This window comes from Fundulus heteroclitus, chromosome 9 (genome assembly GCF_011125445.2).
Source record: "Fundulus heteroclitus isolate FHET01 chromosome 9, MU-UCD_Fhet_4.1, whole genome shotgun sequence".
Lineage (NCBI taxonomy): Eukaryota > Metazoa > Chordata > Actinopteri > Cyprinodontiformes > Fundulidae > Fundulus > Fundulus heteroclitus.
In genome coordinates this window covers 6,313,262-6,335,666 of record NC_046369.1, presented here as the reverse complement: position 1 = coordinate 6,335,666, position 22,405 = coordinate 6,313,262, and the positions used below count along the sequence as shown (strand labels likewise).

General features: G+C 40.6%; 1 protein-coding gene across 1 annotated transcript in view; it reads right to left on the bottom strand.

Moving 5' to 3' along the window:
- The window catches only part of cachd1 (cache domain containing 1), a 107,475-nt gene that overhangs the window by 31,902 nt on the left and 53,168 nt on the right, over window positions 1-22,405 (bottom strand). The window contains exons 3-5 of the mRNA XM_012878071.3: window positions 21,717-21,865; window positions 9,876-9,982; window positions 1,655-1,781 (exon numbers count right to left, since the gene is read on the bottom strand). Of these exons, the coding sequence (XP_012733525.2) occupies window positions 1,655-1,781; window positions 9,876-9,982; window positions 21,717-21,865 (383 nt within the window). The remainder of the gene's footprint in view (window positions 1-1,654; window positions 1,782-9,875; window positions 9,983-21,716; window positions 21,866-22,405) is intronic.

Here is a 22,405-nt window from a genome sequence, read left to right as displayed (position 1 = left end):
CTCCTTTACCCCGGGCTCACATTGAATGCGGTGCAGATCTGGTTGCGGCGCTGCAAAGATCCCAAATAATTAGAAATCAATGTGTTAACGCACATCAGTTGCATGCGGTTACCGAGGCCTTGTAGCGGAGCAAAAAATTACCCAAGAAAGAAGTTTGACCGAACGCCGCAGCAGTTACCGGATCAAGCTCCTGAATTTCACTGAATTTCACGAGCTAAACAGGAAACGTCGGGCGCTATACAATATAAAGTTCCGATGAAATTCAGAATAAAGTCACCGCACCAACTTGGATAGCTTGACTAGTGTAAACAAAACAGCGACACAGAACCATGAGGAAACGGCTTTGGGAGGAGGACATTTTTTAAGTGCACGGATAACGAGTTTCGCCCTAAAAAAAAAAAAAAAAATCATGGCTGGTTTTTAATCATTTATGAGAGATAGCAACAGAAAGGACTACATGAACTTCTGTTCTCGCCTGTGCCGTTTCTGCAACCGGAGCCGCAGCTGGCCTAGGAGCAATGTGGAACTGGATCAGGACCGCAAGCCGCACCGCATTCAATGTGAGCCCGGTGTTATGCGCCTAGGCTGCAGCAGCCGGTCACTGAAGGAGCTCTCCAGGTTTGCAACAGCTTCATGCATGGAGAGGGACTCATTGCCCACTGGCTGTGTTTTCTATGATAGAGTCCTTCTGTCTCCCACCACCGGCACCGGGTCATTGGTGGTGCTGGCCTTCCTGATGAGCTTATCTAACTCATCTCAGCTGTAGGTCAGTTGCAGCAGACTGCATCACAGAAGATGTCTGGTGCCACCACATAGTCAGAAAGGTCTAGTAAATCCCTTTGCTGATTTAAATAACTAAAAATACCTTTTGTGTATAATGCAGCTCGGAGGAGGGGGCCCCTTATTACTCTCTGAAAGCCAACTTGTTGACTCTTTCAAATTATTAAAAGAGACAACTGCCCTTTCTACAAATCCGATCAGTGCATCTCAAGTTGAATCCCTTATTCTTAATCAGTACTAAGTTATTTAAAATTCGTAGTTTGCTGTCGTGTTTGCTGCATGGACGGGACAGGGATTTAAAGCCACTGTGTGTGGTCTGTTGGACAAGGAGACACTACCAGAGGTAAAGAGGGTGGGGTGGGGGGGGGGGGGGGGGGTCTTACACAAAGGCTTATTCACAACTGAAGCTGAAAACAACGTCCTTTCTCCTGTGGCGCAACGCCAGGCTGCTGATTCAAACAGTTGTGGGAGAAATCAAGTCAAGATGCAAAATACATAAGGAAAAAAGACGAAAGATGTTTTCAAGTCATGGTTTATAAAAAGAAAAAGAGAAAAAAAAAAAAAAACAGCACGGGGTGTGAAATTCCATCAGTCTGTAGTGGGACTAAGACACATTCCTGCTAAAGGCATGTGTGGTCATGAAGTACAAGGGCAGCATGCCATGAGCGTGCCCTCTGGGCCACCCTACAGCAACCAGCAGAAGAGGAGGAGGTGGGGGGGAACGGGTGCATGAAGGGGATGAAGATGAAGGCAACGACGAGCTGTCCTGAGCCAGTCAGATTCAGCTGTCACACATATGCAGACTATCTGTTTAAAAGATTAATGCCTAAATAAATCCAAACTATTTTAACAGAGAGAAGCAGGATTTATGTACCGGCTGCGGTGCTCGTAGTTTCCTTTGCAGTGAAACTTGTGGGCAGGGAAGACGGTAAAGATGCCCTCCTCTGAGCTGAAGTACTGCCACTTTATCCCAGGGTTGGACTTCAGGTTGTCTGCCAGCACTGCAGATAAAACGGAAAGAGAAAAAGATCAGCAGAGTGACGACACGGGGAAGAGTCTGGAAGGAGTAAATACATGAAAAGATTTTAAAAATTAAACCAACATCACCCCAAAAACATTAGAGACATATAATGCTCAACTTCAGTTAAACGCGAGTTGTGTATTTAAAAAAAGGGTGATCTGAAACAAGCTCATGAAACATCTTCTCCATATCTAAAATGTTCCACTAAGACTTGAGACAGTGTAAAAAGATCTGGTTTGTCAAACTCCTGTCACAAAATTCAGATCTTTAATTAAACAGATCTAAGGTTAAAAAATATGAATAATTTTGTTCTCTGGGGAAAAAACAGGACTTTCCCAGACTTCACAAAATCCCGGTTTTATCCATTGTGTTCGCCTGTTTTAAAAGATAAACTTTTTATTTGAAAAGCTGTGTGTATTTTATTATATTGTTCAAACTTCTCTGTATTTATTCATTCATATTTTAAGAAAATGTGGTTGGTTCTCTAAATCATAAAAAGGTAAAACTAGGCCTACGCCGGGCTCACACTGACTACGATGTGAGTTACAGTCCTGATCCAGTGTTGCTTCTCCAGAAACCCCCGAAGTATAGATGACATGATTAGAAAATGACTCCAGCTGTCCCAAATCACATTCTTACAGACGATCACTAAAGGTTGGACTCCAGGGAGCACATCAGCACCGCGCAAGGACCATAATACAGGCCTCTGATGGACCAAAATCAAGTACTCTGGTCATATAGTGACATTTATCTACCAACACTGGATTTCCAACCAAAACCCAAAGACTCAGCATAGACACAGGGCTTTTTCCTAAAAAAAAAAAAAAAAATGTGTTACTGGGTCACACAGTGAATGATAACTTTCCAGGAATCCCAGAAACTTCCTTTTTATGCCACACAACAAAACAACCTTCACACAGGCCTGGTGAGAGGGGGAGCTGGGTGGCAATAGGGAGGAGTAAATTATATTCTTGACTTTCATGTCTGGCAAAAAATAGGGACAAGGGGCTAAGAGTCGATAGCCCTGAAGGTCAAGGTTTAAAAAAATGGTCACAAAAAACTCTTTAACAAACTTTGAATCTAATAAAGTACAAGAATGCCAACATTTGGTGGTTGGTCAGATCACCAGATTATTTCAGTATAATTTGCTGTTTCTGTAAAATGCACAGGCTTAGGTAGCCAAACATGGTTGGTATGTGACAAGAAAACAAATGGCTTCAATTACATAAACCACACGAGGCTATTGCTTGTTATTTGGGTCTATTATGGTGAGTAAAACTACTTGACCAGATGTTTAATTGTTAAGTTCTCATCAATAATAAACATGTTTAAACATCCCGTAGGTCATTTGTGGCTTCATGTATGAATATTGACTATTGGTTGACTATTTGCTTTTACTCTGAAGTTGGTTTTCATGACCTGGAAAAGGATTTAAAGATGTTTTGAACTTCTGCTAATCACTTCTACAATCACGGCCTGTTTAGCTGACAGGCTAAAACAATCATTTTGCTGTAAAAAGTCACATTATTTAAAACAAAGGTTCACTTTTTTCATCATTTTCAAACTACAGTAAAACAGCGGGCTAAATGTTGAACAAATATTGATATTCAATACAAACTCAACCACTGCACATTAGACTTCATTGCATCAAGAAAGAAAAGCTACTTAGCAGGTTCCCATTTTCCAAAAGCCACCTCCTCTGTCTCTTTGGCTCATATAAATAGGAACCTCTGTAGTGCTGACAGTAAAAGAAGGCCAGGGAAGACAAATGGCTGTTTCAAATAGGAACCACATGACAACTATTTTCAAGCACTTTATATCAACATTTAGTGCCCTCTGGTTATGCCTTTACACTTGACAGCTTGGTTTTAGACGCCCTTCATTGGAATGGTTGATTGTCCCGCTAGATTTTAGTGGGAGCTGGTTCCTGTTATCTCAAAACCCTGAATGAAGACTTTTACCAGGTACAGGAAAACAAGCAGCAACGTGAACTGTTTCTAAATGGCTATTATATTGCTTTTACTGTTTGTCTTAAAAGCTTACAGACCAAGTGCAAGATTTTTTCATGCCCCAAGCCTTGTGGTCTGCTGATTGAAAACTCAAACTTTGCCCTGGTGCTCCCAGATTATGCCGACAATAATAACTCTTTGGTGTGGACACAGTCACAGAGTATAGAGGGCTAAAAGTTATCTACTTTCAGGATTAATGAAAAGTTTGAAACTAAGCACAGATATTTAAGAGGATATTCAAAAGGAAACAGTACTTTATGTGATATCTTGCGACATATTTTCAGCTTATTAAGGCTTCAGAGCAGTGATACAGGGACATTTCTGGCTAATAACAGGAAGGCTCAAATGGAGAACAGCAAAACTCCCCTACTTTACCCTTTTGGGCTTTCAACTTCTTTCATGAAACATGTTTGTTGGGAAATGTTAGCAGCCAACACAGAGATGTCCATTTCAATAATGCTAGCAATGCTAACTGTGCTAAACGCTGACTTAAAATGCTAAAGACGGTTTAAGACGTCAACTCTACACAAGTATTTCATCTCTTCTTTTAAATATTAAAAAATGTTTTACAGTAAAGGCCGCTGCCTTTGATTTAAACTATTAAGAGACATTTAAATTAGTCAATTTCTGAGCTGGGATGTCAGATTTTTACAAATTTCTATTCAGCCTCAAAACTATCTAGTAGTCTCCCTCTCACGTGTCGAGATACTTCACAAATAGCCTGGACATGCATGCTGGAACAAGTTTGGATCATGGACTGACCGAGAATGGAAACAGTAAGGATACGAGGGGTAGAGGAAAAAATGGAAAGGAAAAGGACAGAACAGAAAGAAAGAAGACAGAAAAAGAGGTAGTGGGGAAAGTAGATGAATCAAACTGGTGCTGTAATCAAGCTGCACTCAGCCCCTTATCTGGCCCCTGCTGGTATAAGAACCAATCACACCAATATCCGCCGTTGTACCTTTCCTTCTAAAAGAAAAAGGAAAATGGAAGATAAAAAGGGAGGCTGCTGGAGGAAACAACAGTCTTGACAGAATTACTCCATTTCAATCAGCTCTCACCCCTCCCTTCTATCCCTTCATTCATCATTCTCTCCTCCTCAATTATTCCTGGTGTCTTTAGCCACGCCCTCCCTTCCCGCTATGGCGTGCTTGTTTAGACTAGGCTGAGACAAATGGGAGAGACTGAATAGAGCTGGAGTGAGGAGGTCAAGGAGGAGTGAGTGTGAGGGACGGGAAGAGGAGCAGGGAGGCCGAGGGGGTAACTTGAACTCATTATGACTTGCCTTGTAAGGAAAATAAAACCCCCACCAATGATGATGTGTTGTGAATGGCTGTCGTTAAAAAATTTGGAGTAAGGTGTTCCCGCAAAAAGACCCCAGACAAAAACTTTGAGGTGGAGCAGAGACAGAATGACCAAGGAATAACTTAAGATGAAAGTGGCAAAGCGAGGACAAATACAGTTGTAACAAGATATTTACATAAATTGTATAAAAAGACACCTTTTTTTCTCCACAGTCTGACCGTGGAAGAGACTGACCACCCCACTTTGTGAGTGGATTTTTTTTTCTGGGAAATTATGAGAATGAACGCTGTGAGTGAACGCTGGCACGACTTGCTGCCGCTGCTCGCCGGAATTTTTGTATTTGCTGCTCCCTGCCTTTGCTCACCGGTAACTTTTTAACCGGTAACTTTTTAACAGACAGTGCAATTGTTTTTAACGGACAGTGCAATTGTTTTTTTACTGAGAACACGGCCACGATTCATCGGCACTACAGGTTGTGTGCGTCCCAACTAGGCTACTATCGGTAGCTCACCTGTCCTGCCCCGTTTTCAGCCTCACCTGACGTTTTTTAATAATGTGGACCGACAGGACATACATCCTGCTTGTCTGCATCTGGATATTTCTACTGCCCGCTCACCTGCAAGTGGCGGGTTTGCTGCAGTATTCAGCCGCTGACCTGCTCCGGCTCCGCTGTCACTCGCCCGGACCTGCGCCCGAGGCACTCCACCTTCACCCGGACATCACCTTCCAGCCACGCCGGAGATACATCCACCGAGGATCTCGCCGGATTTCCCACCACAACGGATCAACAGCAATAAAATCCATCTGGTCCAGCTCCCGACGGGGGATTCGTCGCCCTCCATGCTCCACCAGCCGGGCTGTCGACCACAGCGTGTTAGCCCGCCTAGCTCGGTCGGCTAGCACCACCACCAGCTGCAACAACACTGCACTCAACTTTGCTCTGCTTAACATCCGCTCACTGACAAGCAAGGGACATCTCATTCAGGACCTCATCACTGACCGTAAACTGGACTTTCTCTGTTTAACCGAGACCTGGCAACAGCCCCAAGAATACTCTCAGCTCAACGATTCCACTCCTAATGGGTTTGTTTACATCTCTCAACCCCGTGGTTCCGGGCGCGGAGGAGGTCTCGCGATAATTCATCGCGAGAATTGGAAAGTCTCGCCGGTATCTGCGCCAGTCTCAAGCACGTTTGAATCCACAGTCTGCAAGCTGTCTGGCCCAACTCCAACCATCATTGCTGCTGTCTACCGCCCCCCCAAAACCGAATAGTGCCTTTTTAACAGAGTTTGCCGATTTTCTCACCCACCTATCCTCTCTATCACCAAACTTAATCCTACTGGGTGATTTCAATATCCACATGGACAATACCAATTTGCCTCTCACCAAAGACTTTACTTCCTGCCTAGAGAGTTTTGGATGTCAGCAATACACCACTACCCCCACACACTCCAAAGGACATATTCTGGATTTAATCTGCTGCTCTGGCGTCATCCCTCACAACATAACAGCTGATGAACTCCCCATAACTGACCATTTTCTCCTCTCATTTGAAGTGAATATTACCCTCTCTATCTCTAAAACATCCCGCCTCATATCCTTCCGGAACATAAAGAACATTGATCCCTCCACCCTTATCTCAAGTATCCACTCTTCCTGCCTCCTTGACTTCAATAATCTGCTAACCCCTGATGACCTGGTCATCCACTACAACACTGGTCTCCATAATATCCTTGACTCGCTTGCTCCACTAAAAAATAGATTTGTTTCTTTTTCCGTCTCCGCCCCCTGGTACACCCCAAATCTCCGACGCATGAAAACCAAAGGACGGCAACTCGAAAGACTTTATAGAAAAACTGGTCTCACTATACACAAAGAAATGTACAATAATCACATTATTCACTATAAGGACTCCATTGCCAGCACTAAATCACAGTATTACTCGAGCTTAATCACTGCCAATCAACATAACTCTAAGTCACTTTTCTCTATACTCAATAATACTATCAAACCCAAGGACTCTTTCCCCCCGCACCTTTATACAACCTCCTTCTGCAATGACATCATGTCATACTTCACAGGAAAAATCAAGAACATTCACCAAAACCTTGGATCAACGGCTCATCTCAGCACCTCACCAGATCTTCCCTCGCCTACACAGTCGCTCTCCTCCTTCCATCTTCCCACTGTCTCGGAAATCACAGAGCTCATTCGGAAATCCAAACCATCCACCTGTCAACTGGACCCCTTCCCAACACAACTTGTCAAAACCTGCCTCCCCTCTCTGGTTCCCCTCATCTCCGCTATCATCCACACCTCCCTCACCACTGGAACTGTCCCTACACTTCTCAAAACTGCTGCCATCACTCCGATTGTAAAAAAACCTGGTGCCGACCCGATCAACTTCAACAACCTCCGTCCTATCTCCAATTTACCCTTCATTTCCAAAATTCTTGAAAAAACAGTTGCCTCCCAGCTCCATACTCACCTATCTGCCAACAGCCTGTATGAAGAATTTCAGTCTGGTTTCCGGCCACTCCATAGCACTGAAACAGCACTCATCAAAATCACCAATGACCTCCTCATGGCATCTGATTCTGGACTACTCACCATCCTCATCCTCCTCGACCTGAGTGCAGCCTTTGACACCATCTGTCACACCACTCTCCTCAGTAGGCTTTCTTCCATTGGCATCACTAACACTCCGTTGGACTGGTTTATTTCCTAATTCTCTGACCGCACTCAGTACATTCAACTGAAGACCCTCAAATCCACCCCCTCCCCCCTCACCTCAGGCGTGCCCCAGGGCTCTGTACTCGGGCCCCTCCTCTTCATCATCTACCTCCTTCCCCTTGGCAATATCTTCCGCAAATTTAACATCCAATTCCATTGCTATGCTGATGACACCCAGCTCTACCTCTCCACACAACCATCGTCCTCTCTTCCCCCCACCTCCCTCACAAATTGCATCTGTGAAATAAAAGCCTGGTTCACCAAAAACTTCCTTCAATTAAACAGTAGTAAAACTGAGGTTCTCCTCATCGGCACCAAATCAACTCTTTCCAAAACTGACAGTTTCCCACTTGTTATTGACAGTTCCTCCATCTCCCCCTCCCCCCAGGTTAAGAGTCTGGGTGTCATCCTCGATAGCACCCTATCTTTTCAATCCCATATCAATAACATTACCCGGTCTGCCTACTTTCACTTAAGAAACATCAACCGCCTCCGTCCCTCCCTTACCCCACACACTGCTGCCATACTTGTGCACAGCCTTGTCACCTCCCGACTGGATTACTGCAACTCTCTCCTCTTTGGCCTTCCTCAGAAATCACTCCATAAACTACAACTGGTCCAGAACTCAGCTGCTCGCATCATAACAAGAACTCCCTCTATCCACCACATCACCCCGGTCCTCCAACAGCTTCACTGGCTCCCCGTGCAGTTCCGCATTCAATATAAAATTCTCATGGTGACATTCAAGGCCCTTCACCACCTAGCCCCCCCTTATCTGTCAGGCCTCCTGCACATTCCCACCCCCTCCCGTGCTCTTAGATCCTCATCTGCTTTACACCTGTCTGTCCCTTCCGCCCGTCTCACCACCATGGGGAGCAGAGCATTCAGCCGCTCTGCCCCCCGCCTCTGGAACTCTCTACCACCCCTACTTAGAAACACGGACTCACTTCAAAATTTTAAATCACAACTCAAAACTCATCTGTTTAAGACCGCCTATTCTCTTTAATTATCAATTTCCCTGTCCCAGCCTCGGTATTTATTTATTTTTTATTTATTTTTTAAATGTTTTTTGTTTTGATTCTGTTCCTGACATTCTGTTTTTTACCCTTCTGTACGGCGACCTTGAGTGTCTAGAAAGGCGCCTTTTAAATAAAATGTATTATTATTATTATTAGAATAAGTAATATTTTTGTAAGAACTCTTCCGCCTGCATTAAAATGAGGAATGGAGGAGCATCTTGTAAAATAAATACCTTGATATTGGTTTTACAAAAAAAAAAAAAGGAAACGCTAAAACCTTATAGCACACCAGCATCAAACCATCTATGCACTAAAGCTGCACATTACGTGTGTTGTTGAGTTCAATCTTTTTCTCCTAGGGATAGAAGCTAAACTGAGCAACAGCAACACAAAAGGAAAAAACGCAGCTGGTTAATAAAAGTCTTCCATTTTCGCACGACTCAGATCCAGACAGACATGTGCTGCAGACACATGTGAGGTTTACAAGGTCATAATCTGCACTGGGCTCATAAAACTCTGGAAAAATGTTTTGCTAAATGTGTCACGGTGGCAGTCAGAACAAACCTTTTTGCCACTCACATCTTTCACAATGAGCTTTTTTTTTTTTTTTTTTTAACAACTGATGCAACCACTATTTGAAACAAAGCCAGAAAAAAATCCCCCAAAAAAAACACTCTTCATAAGAAAATATATGACAAGACTACCGGAATAAAACTGCAGACTAGAGTTTAAAGTAGAACGGAGATCATTTGATCTTAAAGATAAAAGGTTGAATAAAACCTGAAAAGAGAAAGAAAAAGAGGAAAATGCACTTTTAAACTGTCTCTGAAGAGCGAGTCTTATGTTGAGCTAACAGTAATCAATCAATGTTAAACTTTCTGGAACTGAGAAAGGAAAACAAAGGGGTAAAACTCATGAAAATCTGCTTCTATGGGAACTGTGATCCCCATCAGGGTAGTTTGCATAACATTCCTTTCAGTGTACAGGAGTGGGACATCTGAACCTACCTGAGTTGAGGTCTCGGCCCGGGTTGAACGCTCTGCTGTTGACTGTGGGGGAAAGCCTGTCACAGCAGATGGTTTTTGACACGTTGGTATTGAAGTTTCCATCAAACCTGCAGACATACATAAAGGAAGCGGTTGGAAATTTACGGAGAATCGTTTCTTTGAGATTTAGCACAACAAACCAGACCCACAGGTTTGATCACCCGACTTTATACCATTCATGCTTTTAAATCGTTACTACGAACCACAGCAATCTCATAAACAGACAGGAGTGAAACCATGTTGGTCAAAAGAAAAAAATCAAACAGCTGCTTTAAGTAACAGACTTTGTTTGTTTCATTCCAGTGCCGATATTTTGCCAAGTGTATTATCTGTTGCCCAGAACATCCTTTAAAGCAGATTTTTATGGCTTGTGAATAAAACTTTCCAGAGAAAACGGCTGGAATTATCCAAACATACCTAAAACACAGCTGCCTAAATAAGTAAAACATGAATACCGTTAAAAAGACTTCATTTCTTAAGTCGATCATTAAGTAATCCAATCTCAGTCTTCATACTTGCCTTGTATAATACCACACAGACCTTTAAAACAAGATTAGTTGAAAAAAGAAAAACTCCTGCATTGCTTTTAGTATTTAATGGCAACAGCATTTCTCAGTATCCAAGTAGAAAGTTTTTTTTGTTGTTTTTTTTTTTAACAAAGAGATCCTGCTGCGTTTTAAAGGTAACATAACAGATGAAGCTGGCAAAGCCGGCGCAGCCACAAAAATCTGGAATGCACAAGGACGTCCTCATAAGTCTGAGCAGATCCCGTTGGGTGGATATAAACGATTAACTTTGTTGTGGTTTCTCAGCACGGCTGTTGCTTAAATTTTCATTTGAAACTGTTGACTGGCTAAAACCAAATTTTGGTAGGCGGGCACTAGGTGTTGCTTTGTCCAATCAGCTCAGAGAGTTCTGCTGAATGTCCCTCTCTCCCCAAACGGACTCGTCCCAGATTGAAAATGTGCAGAACATAGAGTGAAACACATTTTTAATCTGGCCTGCCAGGTTAAGAAATGCCTGGAGGAGGGAAACGCCTCCTGGGGGCGGCTTTAGCACCACCTCCAGCCGGTAGCGTTGTGCCGCTATTAAGCGTTACTGTGCGACATTAACACCTTGAAAAAAAATCTGTAGAAATGATTAAGAATAAAAAAGTAAATTAATCATTACAAATACATAAATAGAAGATTTATATACAATAACGCAAAGAGGCGAAATGCGACTGTCGCATCTGCTGCACAGAGTTCAAATTTAGGGCTCTATGAGGACGTTTTCCCTGAGCCATGGCAAGAACGACGACAAGGACTTTAAAGTACAAAACCACAAACGTCTGACTGCTGTGGAATTATTCCTGTAGGTTAGACATTGAATATTCACTGATACATATCAGGTATCATCACCGACAAACTAAATATGCTCGTCCTGAACACAATTAGCTCTGCAGAGTTTGGCTGCTTGACATGCTGGGTAACACTATGCCCACCCAACACACAACAAACTAGCTGCTTCACTCTTTCTTTTGATCTACGCAGCATTGGCCACTGAGATTGTGGAAGTTTATTTGAACCTGCGCATAACCCGTTTTTCCTGGAGCCTACGGCGTTATATTACAACATAATTACAATTTACACAACTTTTTGCTGAGGTACTGAAGTTTGAGGACTTTGACAAAAACAAAAATCTAAATTTAAGCAAGTCTGCTCTTGAAAAGTCATTACATGATTAATATACTTATTATAGCAACAATACAATTGCATCTGGATGGACTCATTAAAAAAGGAGCTTATAATCAAAGGTATTTCTACTGTAAGTTTAACACCTGACTTTTGAGACGATGAAAATTTAAGGGAGGCTGGACTCAGACTCAGTTTGGTGGCTTGAAATGAAACGAGGTGAACATATTCTAACGTTTAATAAGCCACAGATTTTACATCCTTAATTAAACAATTTGGCATATTTAATGAAGAAGCGAAATAAAGTTCAAAGAGATCCAATTAAAAAAAGAAATCTGAGAGATAAATGTGAATGTAGGTGATCTTGCGCACACTGCACAATCTTTATCAGAGAGTGAAAAAAAAAAGGTAACGACAACAGAAGTTCATGGGGAAATGACGAGTTTTAGCCTTTGGTGAAATAATAAGAAAAAAAAGAGCTAAAGATACATGCAAGAAATGCGAGTGACCTGATTTAGGTGACATATGCTTTTATTTAAAGAGAGTTCTGTTTAGTGGAAGGGAGCAGAAAATGTCAGTGGCAAAAAAAGGAAAAAATATTCACTTGTCTACAGAGACGCTTTTCTGCACTGTTGCTGATGGGTTTTATGAAGAAGCTCTGGTTTGATTTGGTTTATGTAGGTCAGCAAGCTCTGCCATTGCAGAAAACTGTCAACACGCTTTCAAGATTTTGCTAATCTAAATGTTTCAGAGAGATTTCAGCAACTGCATGTGCTGGTGTTGATTGCAAAGCATGCTTAAAAAAAAAAAAAAAAAAAAAAAAAAAAAAAGGATGTGGGGAGTATGCAGAGGAGCAGGCTGTCCTGCACTGCACCGAGCTTGGGAACTTTGTTCCTTCCTTTCCTCCAGCTAAACTATCCCCAAACATCCATATCTCCATCTGTAGAAACATAGATTGCACAGAATCACATTCGGAACAGGGTTCATTTTTTTTTCCTAATAGAAGCTCTAGTGCAGACTGCATAAAAAATACTAATTTAGACCCCCTTAATTCATCACGATTCTCCTTCAGTCCAGTCTGTTTGGATGTGGGGGAGGGCAGGAGGCTCAGCGAAATGCGTGCTGGATATAAAAAGACAAAACGTATTTGCAGCCGCTTTGAATTCAACATCAAAAAGCCGTATGTTAAGTAGGGCGAGAGCGGGAAGGAATGCTGTGAGTTTTAAACATCTTAATTAGGCAGGGGAATCTGTTTGAGAGCAAAAAACAGAAATAGGATTTAGCTCATCAAACATTGAAAGACACACATAAAACTGAATTTAGTTTAATATAAAAAATACTGTTGCAGATGAAAAAAAATTTTAAGTTTAGATGTATATCAATAATTCTGGTCCGGAAAAATAGCTTAGGTATAATACCTCTGCTAAATGAATCATGTATAGTATGTAGACTCAACAAGGTTTGGAACCAGCAGAGAAAACATCTGATACTAACAGGATGAACTAGAAAGGCAGAGCCTCCTAAATAAAACAGTGGGCGACGTTTTTAGCCGTTACAAGCCACTGACTTTGTAGAATCTGTTGCATTAAGCTGCATCCCTCAAAAAGAAGCATGTATTTCCTCAAAGCAGACAGCTCTGCACTATTCAAAAAGCCCCGTGAGAACAATTACCTTGAAGAGACTTGCTGCTGTGCGAGCCCCAGAGAGTAATACCATTTCTAATGTGTTTGCAATCCCTGAGCTCCAGCAGCAGAGTAAAGCAAGCGCCACGCTAAACTGAGAACTGCAATGCTTGAAAAAAAAAAAAAAAGGCCTTTTATGTATCCCAACCCTGGATGATGATGCTTTTCTGTCAAAGCAGAACGTAAAGGCAAAATGCCAAACAGATTTAGCGAAACTGGTGCGTAGCAGCTTTTACCAAAGACGGTGCTGGATCGCATTAAAATGCAATGTGTCCCTTATATAATGAGTTTTAGGCTGTCTCATGTAGAGGAAGAAATGTCCTAAAATATCTCTCCAATTCAAACATCCTAAATTTCATTTCAGCTTTTAACTTTTTGCACTCTCTCTTTTTCTTCATAGTAGGTACACCTGGTCTGGTTCTGTTAACTGTGGCATCATCCAGGGAAGACAGATCACCCGCTATTACTATATAACATAGAAAGGATTTCTGGATCGATGTGTGCTTCTGTGCTTTCTGTGTCTCTGCTCTGTCTTCTCTAACCCCCAGTCGGTCGAAGCAGATGGCCTTCCTGTTAATGGGGAGTTTTTCTTCCCACTGTCGTTTCATGCTTGCTCGGTATGAGGGATTGCTGCAAAGCCATGTACAATACAGACCACTCTCCCTGTAGCTCTACGCTTCTCCAGGAGTGAATGCTGCTTGTCGGGACTTTGATGCAATCAACTGGGTTCCCTTATATAGGATTTTTTTTTTACCAATCTGTATAATCTGATTGAATTTGACTTCAGAAAGTGTCTTGAGATGACATGCTTCATGAATTGGCTCTATATAAATAAATTAAATAGAATTTAATTGAATGACTGATGTGGATGGAAAGAAATACATAAACGTAAAAAATTATTTACACATACAAAGTGGAAAAATTTCGGCATGCATGCAGTCATACTGAATAATTCAGATTACCATTGAAAAGTTAAAAAAATGTAAATTCACTAAATGAAACACATAGGTTAATTACACAAGCTAATGACAACAAGCCTTTCATTCATTATGATGATTTTATGCTCACACCTAAAAAAAAACAACATTTAATTTCTTAAATTAGATCAAATGTAAAAAACATAAATGTGGGCCTAATACGAATTTGAAAACCTAGTTTAAGGCTGTGATTTTCAAAAGATACTTATAATCTAAGAAAATGGGCTTATTGGAAGAAATATCCTAATTCATGGAATATAACTATATATATAGACACACACAAAACCCCATTTAATTCGACACACAAATAAAAATCTAGCATAAAAAATTGTCTTCAGAAGTTGGCTAAACAGCAAATAGTGTCAAGCCCCTTTCATGTTTTATGAGTCTTTATTACGCCTCGCAATCAACTGAGGGAGATTTAATTTGACCCGTGAATATTACGACCGTGATCCACCTCAGGAAGTAGTAACATGTTTATCACTATGAACTTTGGCGTACGAATATAAAAACAAAGACAGCAGTTAAGCAGCATTGTCTGCAGCATGCACAGATAGGTTTGTCCACAACAATTCTGCTGGGAATCAAGGCACTAAATACATCTGAAAACCCTTCAGGAAGATCATGATCATGAATTGTATCAAAAAACCTTTGGTTCCACGACCCCAGCTGCAGGATTTGAAACCCAAGGGTTGACGATGAGCGTCATCATCTCTGCAGATTGACTTGTCTGACATTTAACGTTTGGTTTGCTTATTGCAAAAAATACAATTAAGAAAGGGTATCTAAGTGTGTAATTTAATCTCAGTATAAATTCTATCTGTTCTGCGAATGCTTTAGATGTTAGTTATAGAAAATGAGTAAAACTCATGAAGACCAAGGAACACGCCAGTTAACCACCAAGACATGACCAACCAATTAAAATAACTGACCGGGCAAGGACTCCATTAAAATGGGAAACCAAGAGACATATTGAAACTCTGGAGGAGCTGCTGAGACCCACAGCTCGGGCAGGATAATTACCGTTGTAAACTGTACCAATCTGCCTCAGAGGGGTGGCAAGAAGAAAGTCATTGATAAAAGAAAGCCACAAGAAGTCCACTTTGCAGCTTACCACAAACCATGTAGGAGTCACAGGAAAAACACGTGGATGAGTGTTCTGGTGAGATGAAAGGATTAAGCGGTTTGCCCGACATGCACGGGGCTGCACATAAGTTTCAAAGCACCCATGAAATTGGGATGCTTTTTGGACAGAGAAGCTCACCACAGTTGATTGAAAGGTAAATAGAATTAAATACGGGCAATAATGGAAGAAAACTTGTTACAGACTTAAAAAGACTTGACTGGAGCAGATGGCAACCTTTTAGCAAGACAGTGACTCTAAACACACAGCCAGAGCTCCAATGGAATGATAAAGAACATAGAATTTCCATGTGAGAATGGCCCAGTCAAAGTCCAGACCTAAATACAATTAAGAATTAATTGACCAGTATTGAATCAAGAAGGGCTGAAAAGAAGTGGAAAGTACTTTTTTCAATTATTTGGGAAAACTAAAAAAATAATGTATCAATTTTATATTAACTTAGCAATTATGCGCCATTTTGCATTGGTTCATCTCATAAAATTCCAATAAATTACATTCACATTCCACTGCGAAAAAGTGTAAAGGAAAAATACTTTGCAAGAAGGCACTGTAACATAAGTTAAAAAACGCCAAGAAAAACTGAAGTACTGTGTCAGAACGGTTTCGGCTGGGCATGCTTTCAGACGGGCGATAAATCAAATGTTTTTATGGGATTCCCAGCCAGCTATAACTCAAGACAGGCAAAAGTAAATGGCCATCTGAGAGAGAAGAAGGAAGAGGTTAAATTCAAGAATTCAAACTGGTTCTGCACAAGTTACGAGCTCTATTAATAATAAGACCATTAAGGGTGTCTAACTGTTAATTTTGGAAAGTTACAGATAATAAACACCAACAGCCCCTACGTGACTTTATAACAATGTGAGAGAGAGGAGGCTACCCTACATGTCAAGAAAAAAAACTATAAATCTAGTTTACAAGCGGATCAGCTAAGCTGAATGCATCTTCACAGATACACTGGAGGCTCCAGCAGTGAGGCCATGGCTCCAGGGCTTAACTCTGCAACAGCTGATCATCATAAAAGAGGTGGTAGTCAAAACTAAAGTTTAATGAAAGCAAACTCTGCAAATGCAGTAGATTATGCTACTATTGCATAATTGGGAGTTTAAACAGAAATACCGTTCCATACAGTGAGGTATAGAAAGATTGATTTGGATCAGCTCCAAGCAACTGAAGCTACAAAGCCTCACTGAACTTCTCAGTTAAATTACATTTCCCAAGCCTCCAACTCAAATATCATAACCAGAGCATCATCAAAAGAGAAATGGTCTGCATAACCAAGATTGCTTCAACGTCCTATTTCACTCTTACTCGAAATGCAATAGCAATAAATCTGGGCTCGCTCCATAGCTGTATCCTAACATAATGGTGGCAGATGTAAGACCACAGTAACTAACAAAGCTAGTACTTTTATTGCCTTTTTTCTACAGCCAGTAGAAAAAAAAATTTAAAATCAGCCTTATGGCATATGAGGAAGTTGTGAAGAAAAATGCACTACAACTCCAGTCCAGTGGGTGGCGGTAATAATAAACCAAAGGCCAAGCATGCAAAGGTCGATCAAGAAGTGCGTATTCTCCCAACTGCTCACATAAAATGGAAAATGCACAACTGGCATATGTCCACTCCCTTTGGTCCAGTCTTGATCACAAAAAGTACGCTTAAATATGAGTCCCATAGAAAATAGAAAACACCACCATGCAGGTCTTAAAGATGGCGGGGGAGTGATTTCCCTTTATCCACACTTTACTTTCTTTGGACTTTGGTCCCTCGGGGAACCCAGTACTTCTCAGCTTTCTCATTGCTTGTTGAGGGGGCGGGGTTGTGTGCAGTAACAAAAACTGTCCGCCACAAGGGTGGAATAAGGAGATAAAGAGTTTACAAATCTATCAATTTTATAACCTTAATTTATCACAAAAAGTGGTTTTAAGATGATTTTAGGCGAGAAAGTAGACCTCCAAACTTCATATGTGCAGTCGGTTGATCAGGATTATGAGTGAATTTTAATTCTGCTTGGACTTTTCGGGAGCAGCAGAGGCCCACTGTCTAACTGAAATGTTACAGCCGCTGCGGCATTTCCCACAGACTGGATCAAGTTCGTCGTTGCTGAAAAGTCACTATAAAGTGTTTACTAAGTTAGTGGGGGATATTTGCACATATCAGGTATCAAATGTTAAAATCTTGGCCGGATGTTCTCGGCATTTTGAGTCTCTCTCTCTCTCTCTCTCTCTCTGAGGAGAGACCTGCTCAGTGCTTATAGTCTTATACTCATAAAGCTCTTAAGTCTAGTCTCCCCTCCACGTCTGCAGCACGAGGGGCGAAGTATGAATACAACTTCTCCGCCACCCTCTGGGCCGGAGTGGTACTGCAGTTTTTCATCACTACAGCCCATACATCATCAGGTTGATTGGGTTGGGTTGATAATGGAAACAGGAAAACCCAAAAGACCCGGGCTTTCGTATAGCGGGGTAATATACATAAATTCTCAATATCATAACCCATTCAACACAATGAATCCATCGATTCCAGATGGATGTGTGGAGCCGTCTGGAGCTCAGCGGAAATACATCGTTCTGGTGAGAGTCAGGTTAGAAAGTCCCTGCATTGGAAAATGGGCTATTGACCTTTAACAGCCACGTTGAGGTTTTCTTGGATCTTCTTTAAAAGGATGTTAATACATTTAAGCCTGAACAATCTGTCAGTTAAAGCATGACTCAAACTCAACACTGCATTAATTCTTCATTTGCGGGATTTTTTCCCCTGTACTAGCAGTACTTTGACTATAGAAATTGTCAAAGAATGAAAAATGAGATGATATCTAGATTGGAGGAAAGTAAAAAAAATAAATATACAAAACTAACAGAAAACATTGGAAAATGGGTTAAACAGATGACATGAAAGAGAAGAGTTAACATTTTTGGAGGCATTTAAAAATAAGGAAAAGAACATTTACACTGGTTACTAAAGCATAAATGAAACTCCTTGTACAACCAGGCAGCAGTTCTGATATCTAATCTCTAGTGTGCAAGAAGAGATCTCTTCATTTTGTTGACTGTGCAACCAAGAGACCAAATGATCTGCTTGATATGAATTTCAAGGAGCGTTTCGCCACTGCAACGTATGCCTTTGAAGTGGCCCGTTAGTCTGCCAGTAGTTTAAATAGTGAGAATTCATCTACAGATACATGACCCCAGTATTGACACCATGCAAACTTTAATCTGAAATGGAAATTCTGCATTATCGCCTCAAAGATAATATTACATCTGTACACACTGAATCGTCCAAGCAAAGATCTCTGTTTTCTAGTAAACGTATCAATGTTAAGAAATGTCAAGCATGATTTGTTTTTAAATGTTGAATTTTCCATTAAATTGGACAATAAAGAAATGATGGGCACATAAACGTTTATAAATTACACATTTCATATATTTTATACTGAAAATCAGCTGAGGCAAACAGCATCCTGTGAGGGTAGCAGCAACATTATTTGTTGTTCAAATAGTCTAATCACTCAGATTATGACAAATATAGCAGCTAAGTCTACTTGGGCAATTGTTTGGCAAACTTGCATGAAACAAATTACACTGAAGTATTTCTGCATTAGGACTCATTTGACTCATTACTATGTTCTAGGTATATTTTAAAGGAAACTGGTTGCATTCATCCCAATTAGCCACTTTAATACACCATTTAGATTCAGATATTTTTCTTGACTGATGAGGAGTGTCTCCTATGCAGCTACACAGCACACTTCTCAGTTTTACAACTGCATTGCAGCAGAAGTGTTGAGATGAGCATCCAGGGGTCTCATGTTAGAAACACAAACATACAAACACACACGCCAACTCTACAAGCCGTATCTATTTTCAGACACAGTCAGTTTGCGGGAGTAAGCGATGATTAAAGCATACCACCGAATGCTAACCGTTGCCCTTTGTGGCCTCCCTGAGAAAAGGTAGGCTGCCAGACATGAGCAGTGTGTGAACCACCCGATCCCCCGTAAACTGCTTGACCTGACAGAGACCCCAGAAAACAGCTGAGGGCTGAAACTAGTGAAATGAACTCTGAAGTGGACTGAAAAGAGCTGTGGTCTTATCATTAGCCTAAGCTAACGCCTGTCTGTTTTAGTTAAAATGTTTGCAAAACATAGCGCAATCCCAAAAAAAACTGCTTAGATGCAATAATTGATAGGATATAATATTTTATGTGCCATACATTCGCGCTCTGCATATATCAATTTTACGTTTATTATCATATACACAGCCAAACATTCGCTGTGTAATGAAATTCTTCCTTTGCTCTACACTCGCCATCATGGCAACAAACAAATAGTAGTAATAAAACAAATTCAAGAAAATGAGAAAAGAGGTGACGGAACATATATATGTATCCCAAAAATAAAAAAAGAGTGAAACTTTAGTTGCTATATTGCATATTTTCTGAAAATAAATACTTTACAGAAATCAAGCTAGTATGTAGTTATTTTAGTTTAAGACCCTGGTTAGTTATGCATAAACAATTGCACTGCTGTTTTTTGTAGCTCAAACACTTTTTCCATTATTAATTTACTTGATTAAAGAAGTCTACAAAACTCGCTTAAGTTATTTTTTAACCAGCTTGCTCAAATTCTTGGATATTTTTGTTTTAAAAAAGGTCAAACAAGACAGAAAACAACTGAATTAAAAGCATTTCCTCCTGTATAGCTATGAAGAAGTAAAACCTAAAATTTACCGTGGAAGCCTTTTCTGAAAGTATTTTATTATCATGTGAAAATCCCAAAATGACAGCAGGAGAGTTAAGTTTTCTTGCTCCCCAAGGGAAAACGCTTTGAAGTTCAGAGATCTATCAGAATCAGCTTCAGTTAGGCACATCTATCACCAATACCTCCATTGTGACTACTTCCTAGCAAACTTGAGTGTGTGTGAGTGTGTGTATATATATATATATATATATATATATATATATATATATATATGTGTGTGTTCCCTTTTCACTGGCAGTTTATTTTAAATGATGCTTTTCCAACAACTTTTCTCTACATGCTGTTCTTCAGCCCTTTTCAGCAAAAAGTACAGCTTCCTAAGTATGTCAGCTTCAGCCTGTGCTTCATACACTTTATAATATATATATATATATATATATATATATATATATATATATATATATATATATATATATATATATATATATATATATATATATATATATATATATATATATATACACATACACACACACACACATATATAATCACTCACAATGTTTTTGCCATTTATAATATCTTAAAGCTGAAAAACCGTGTTTTTACAATGATGTTCAAATTAACATGTTGAGGCAAACCATATGGTCCATTTGAGTGTACAACCATTGAATGCATGTCCAGCATACTGAGCACTTGGTTTGGCTACAGGTGGCTGTTGGCTGTAAGCCAGGCACTGCCTCCCCCCCCCCCCCTCCCCTTTCTGTATGACGGGAGGAAAGACAGGTGACCTAGCAGCCTGTGAAGTCTGCAGTGCAAAAACTTCAGAGAGAAGTGACTAGTTGCTTCGGCTGATAAAGGGAAGGGAGATAGAGAGAAATGGAGAGAGAGGGGATGAAGGGCAGAGACAGCTGCGGCTCTGTAGATTGGAACTGAAAACTGTGCTCTCTTTTTCTATGCTCCGCTTTTGAACCATGTTTTCGCCTGCTGGAGTCGATGATTGGCTGAGAAGCTCAGTCGGACTGGGCCAATTTTAAACTCTCAGCAAAAAGCCAAATCGGACGTATTTAGCCTTATATCAAGTTTCATAAAAATGACCACAGGCCTCCAGCAATGGACCTGTATTTACCAATCCCTATACCAAAATTATATTTTGGGGGACAGTAAATTGTGTAAAATCATTGTGCCATTAAGATGATGCAGTCAATAGTAAATCTTATGACATATAGCAACATACAGTTGATGTCAACATTGTTATGATTTTCCTAGAGCTAAAAACACAATGTGTCTCTGCAGTCAGAGACTCTGTCCTTCTACACATGACTGATGCACAGCAGTGTATAATGCTTTTAAGCCTGAAATGAAATTCAACATGGAAAAATGCTGCCAAATATTACTGCAAGCCTGTTCTGCCCAGTGCAATGAGCTGCCATGTAAACAGTTATGTAGAAACCGTGTGATTGTCTAAACTACTGATATTTTTGTGTAAAAGGATACATAAGCCATTTATAGACATCTGAGTGCAGGTGCTAACTGCGGGAGGTGCGCTTACACATAATAAAGCATCCTGCGGAGGTTGTCTTATGCGATAAACATTGAGTGAAACGTGTGGTTTTGAGGCAAAATTACTCACTCCATCATTGATGCAGGTATGGAGCAGCAGTCCTGTATCGCTGTCAGTGGAGAGGTGAGGTGGGCGGTGTAAGAGGCCTCCACCACCTGTTTGTTTCTGTTCACCACATCCAGGTAACGGTTAAACTTTTCCCGAATCTTCTTGGCCAACTGCGCAAAAGAAACAGAAAAAAAATGTATAAAACAATTAAACAATGATAGGAAATGTATACAAATTTAAGTCAAATTTAGATTTGTATTTGCATAATTATGGATTGCAATTTAAACAGACAGTCAGGAATGCCCTGAAAAAAAAAAGTTCTTGGGAAGTGATTTTGGGGTTCAAAATAAATCTTGGAATAGTTTTGTTATCTTGTAAATAACCAGTAGGGTGTGGATTAATACCGCGTTTTCCAATCTGGACTGAATTATACTGCCATAATTACAGATTCTTTAACAAACAAGTTCTGAAACCTTTACTTTGTGAAAAAATAATTTTGAAAATTTTTAAGTCTAGTCTCAAGTCGTTCTCATGCATTGTTCCAGCTCCTGGGCTGGATTTATCCTTACGCGTCTACTGAATTCCCATCTGTGTGCATCATGGAACCCAAAAGTCGACGGATTGCTTAAACATTCACGTGCACAAACACTCACATGTATTATTTATTATCAAGGAAGCTGTGCAACATCAAAGAGCTTTCAGGCCTCAGG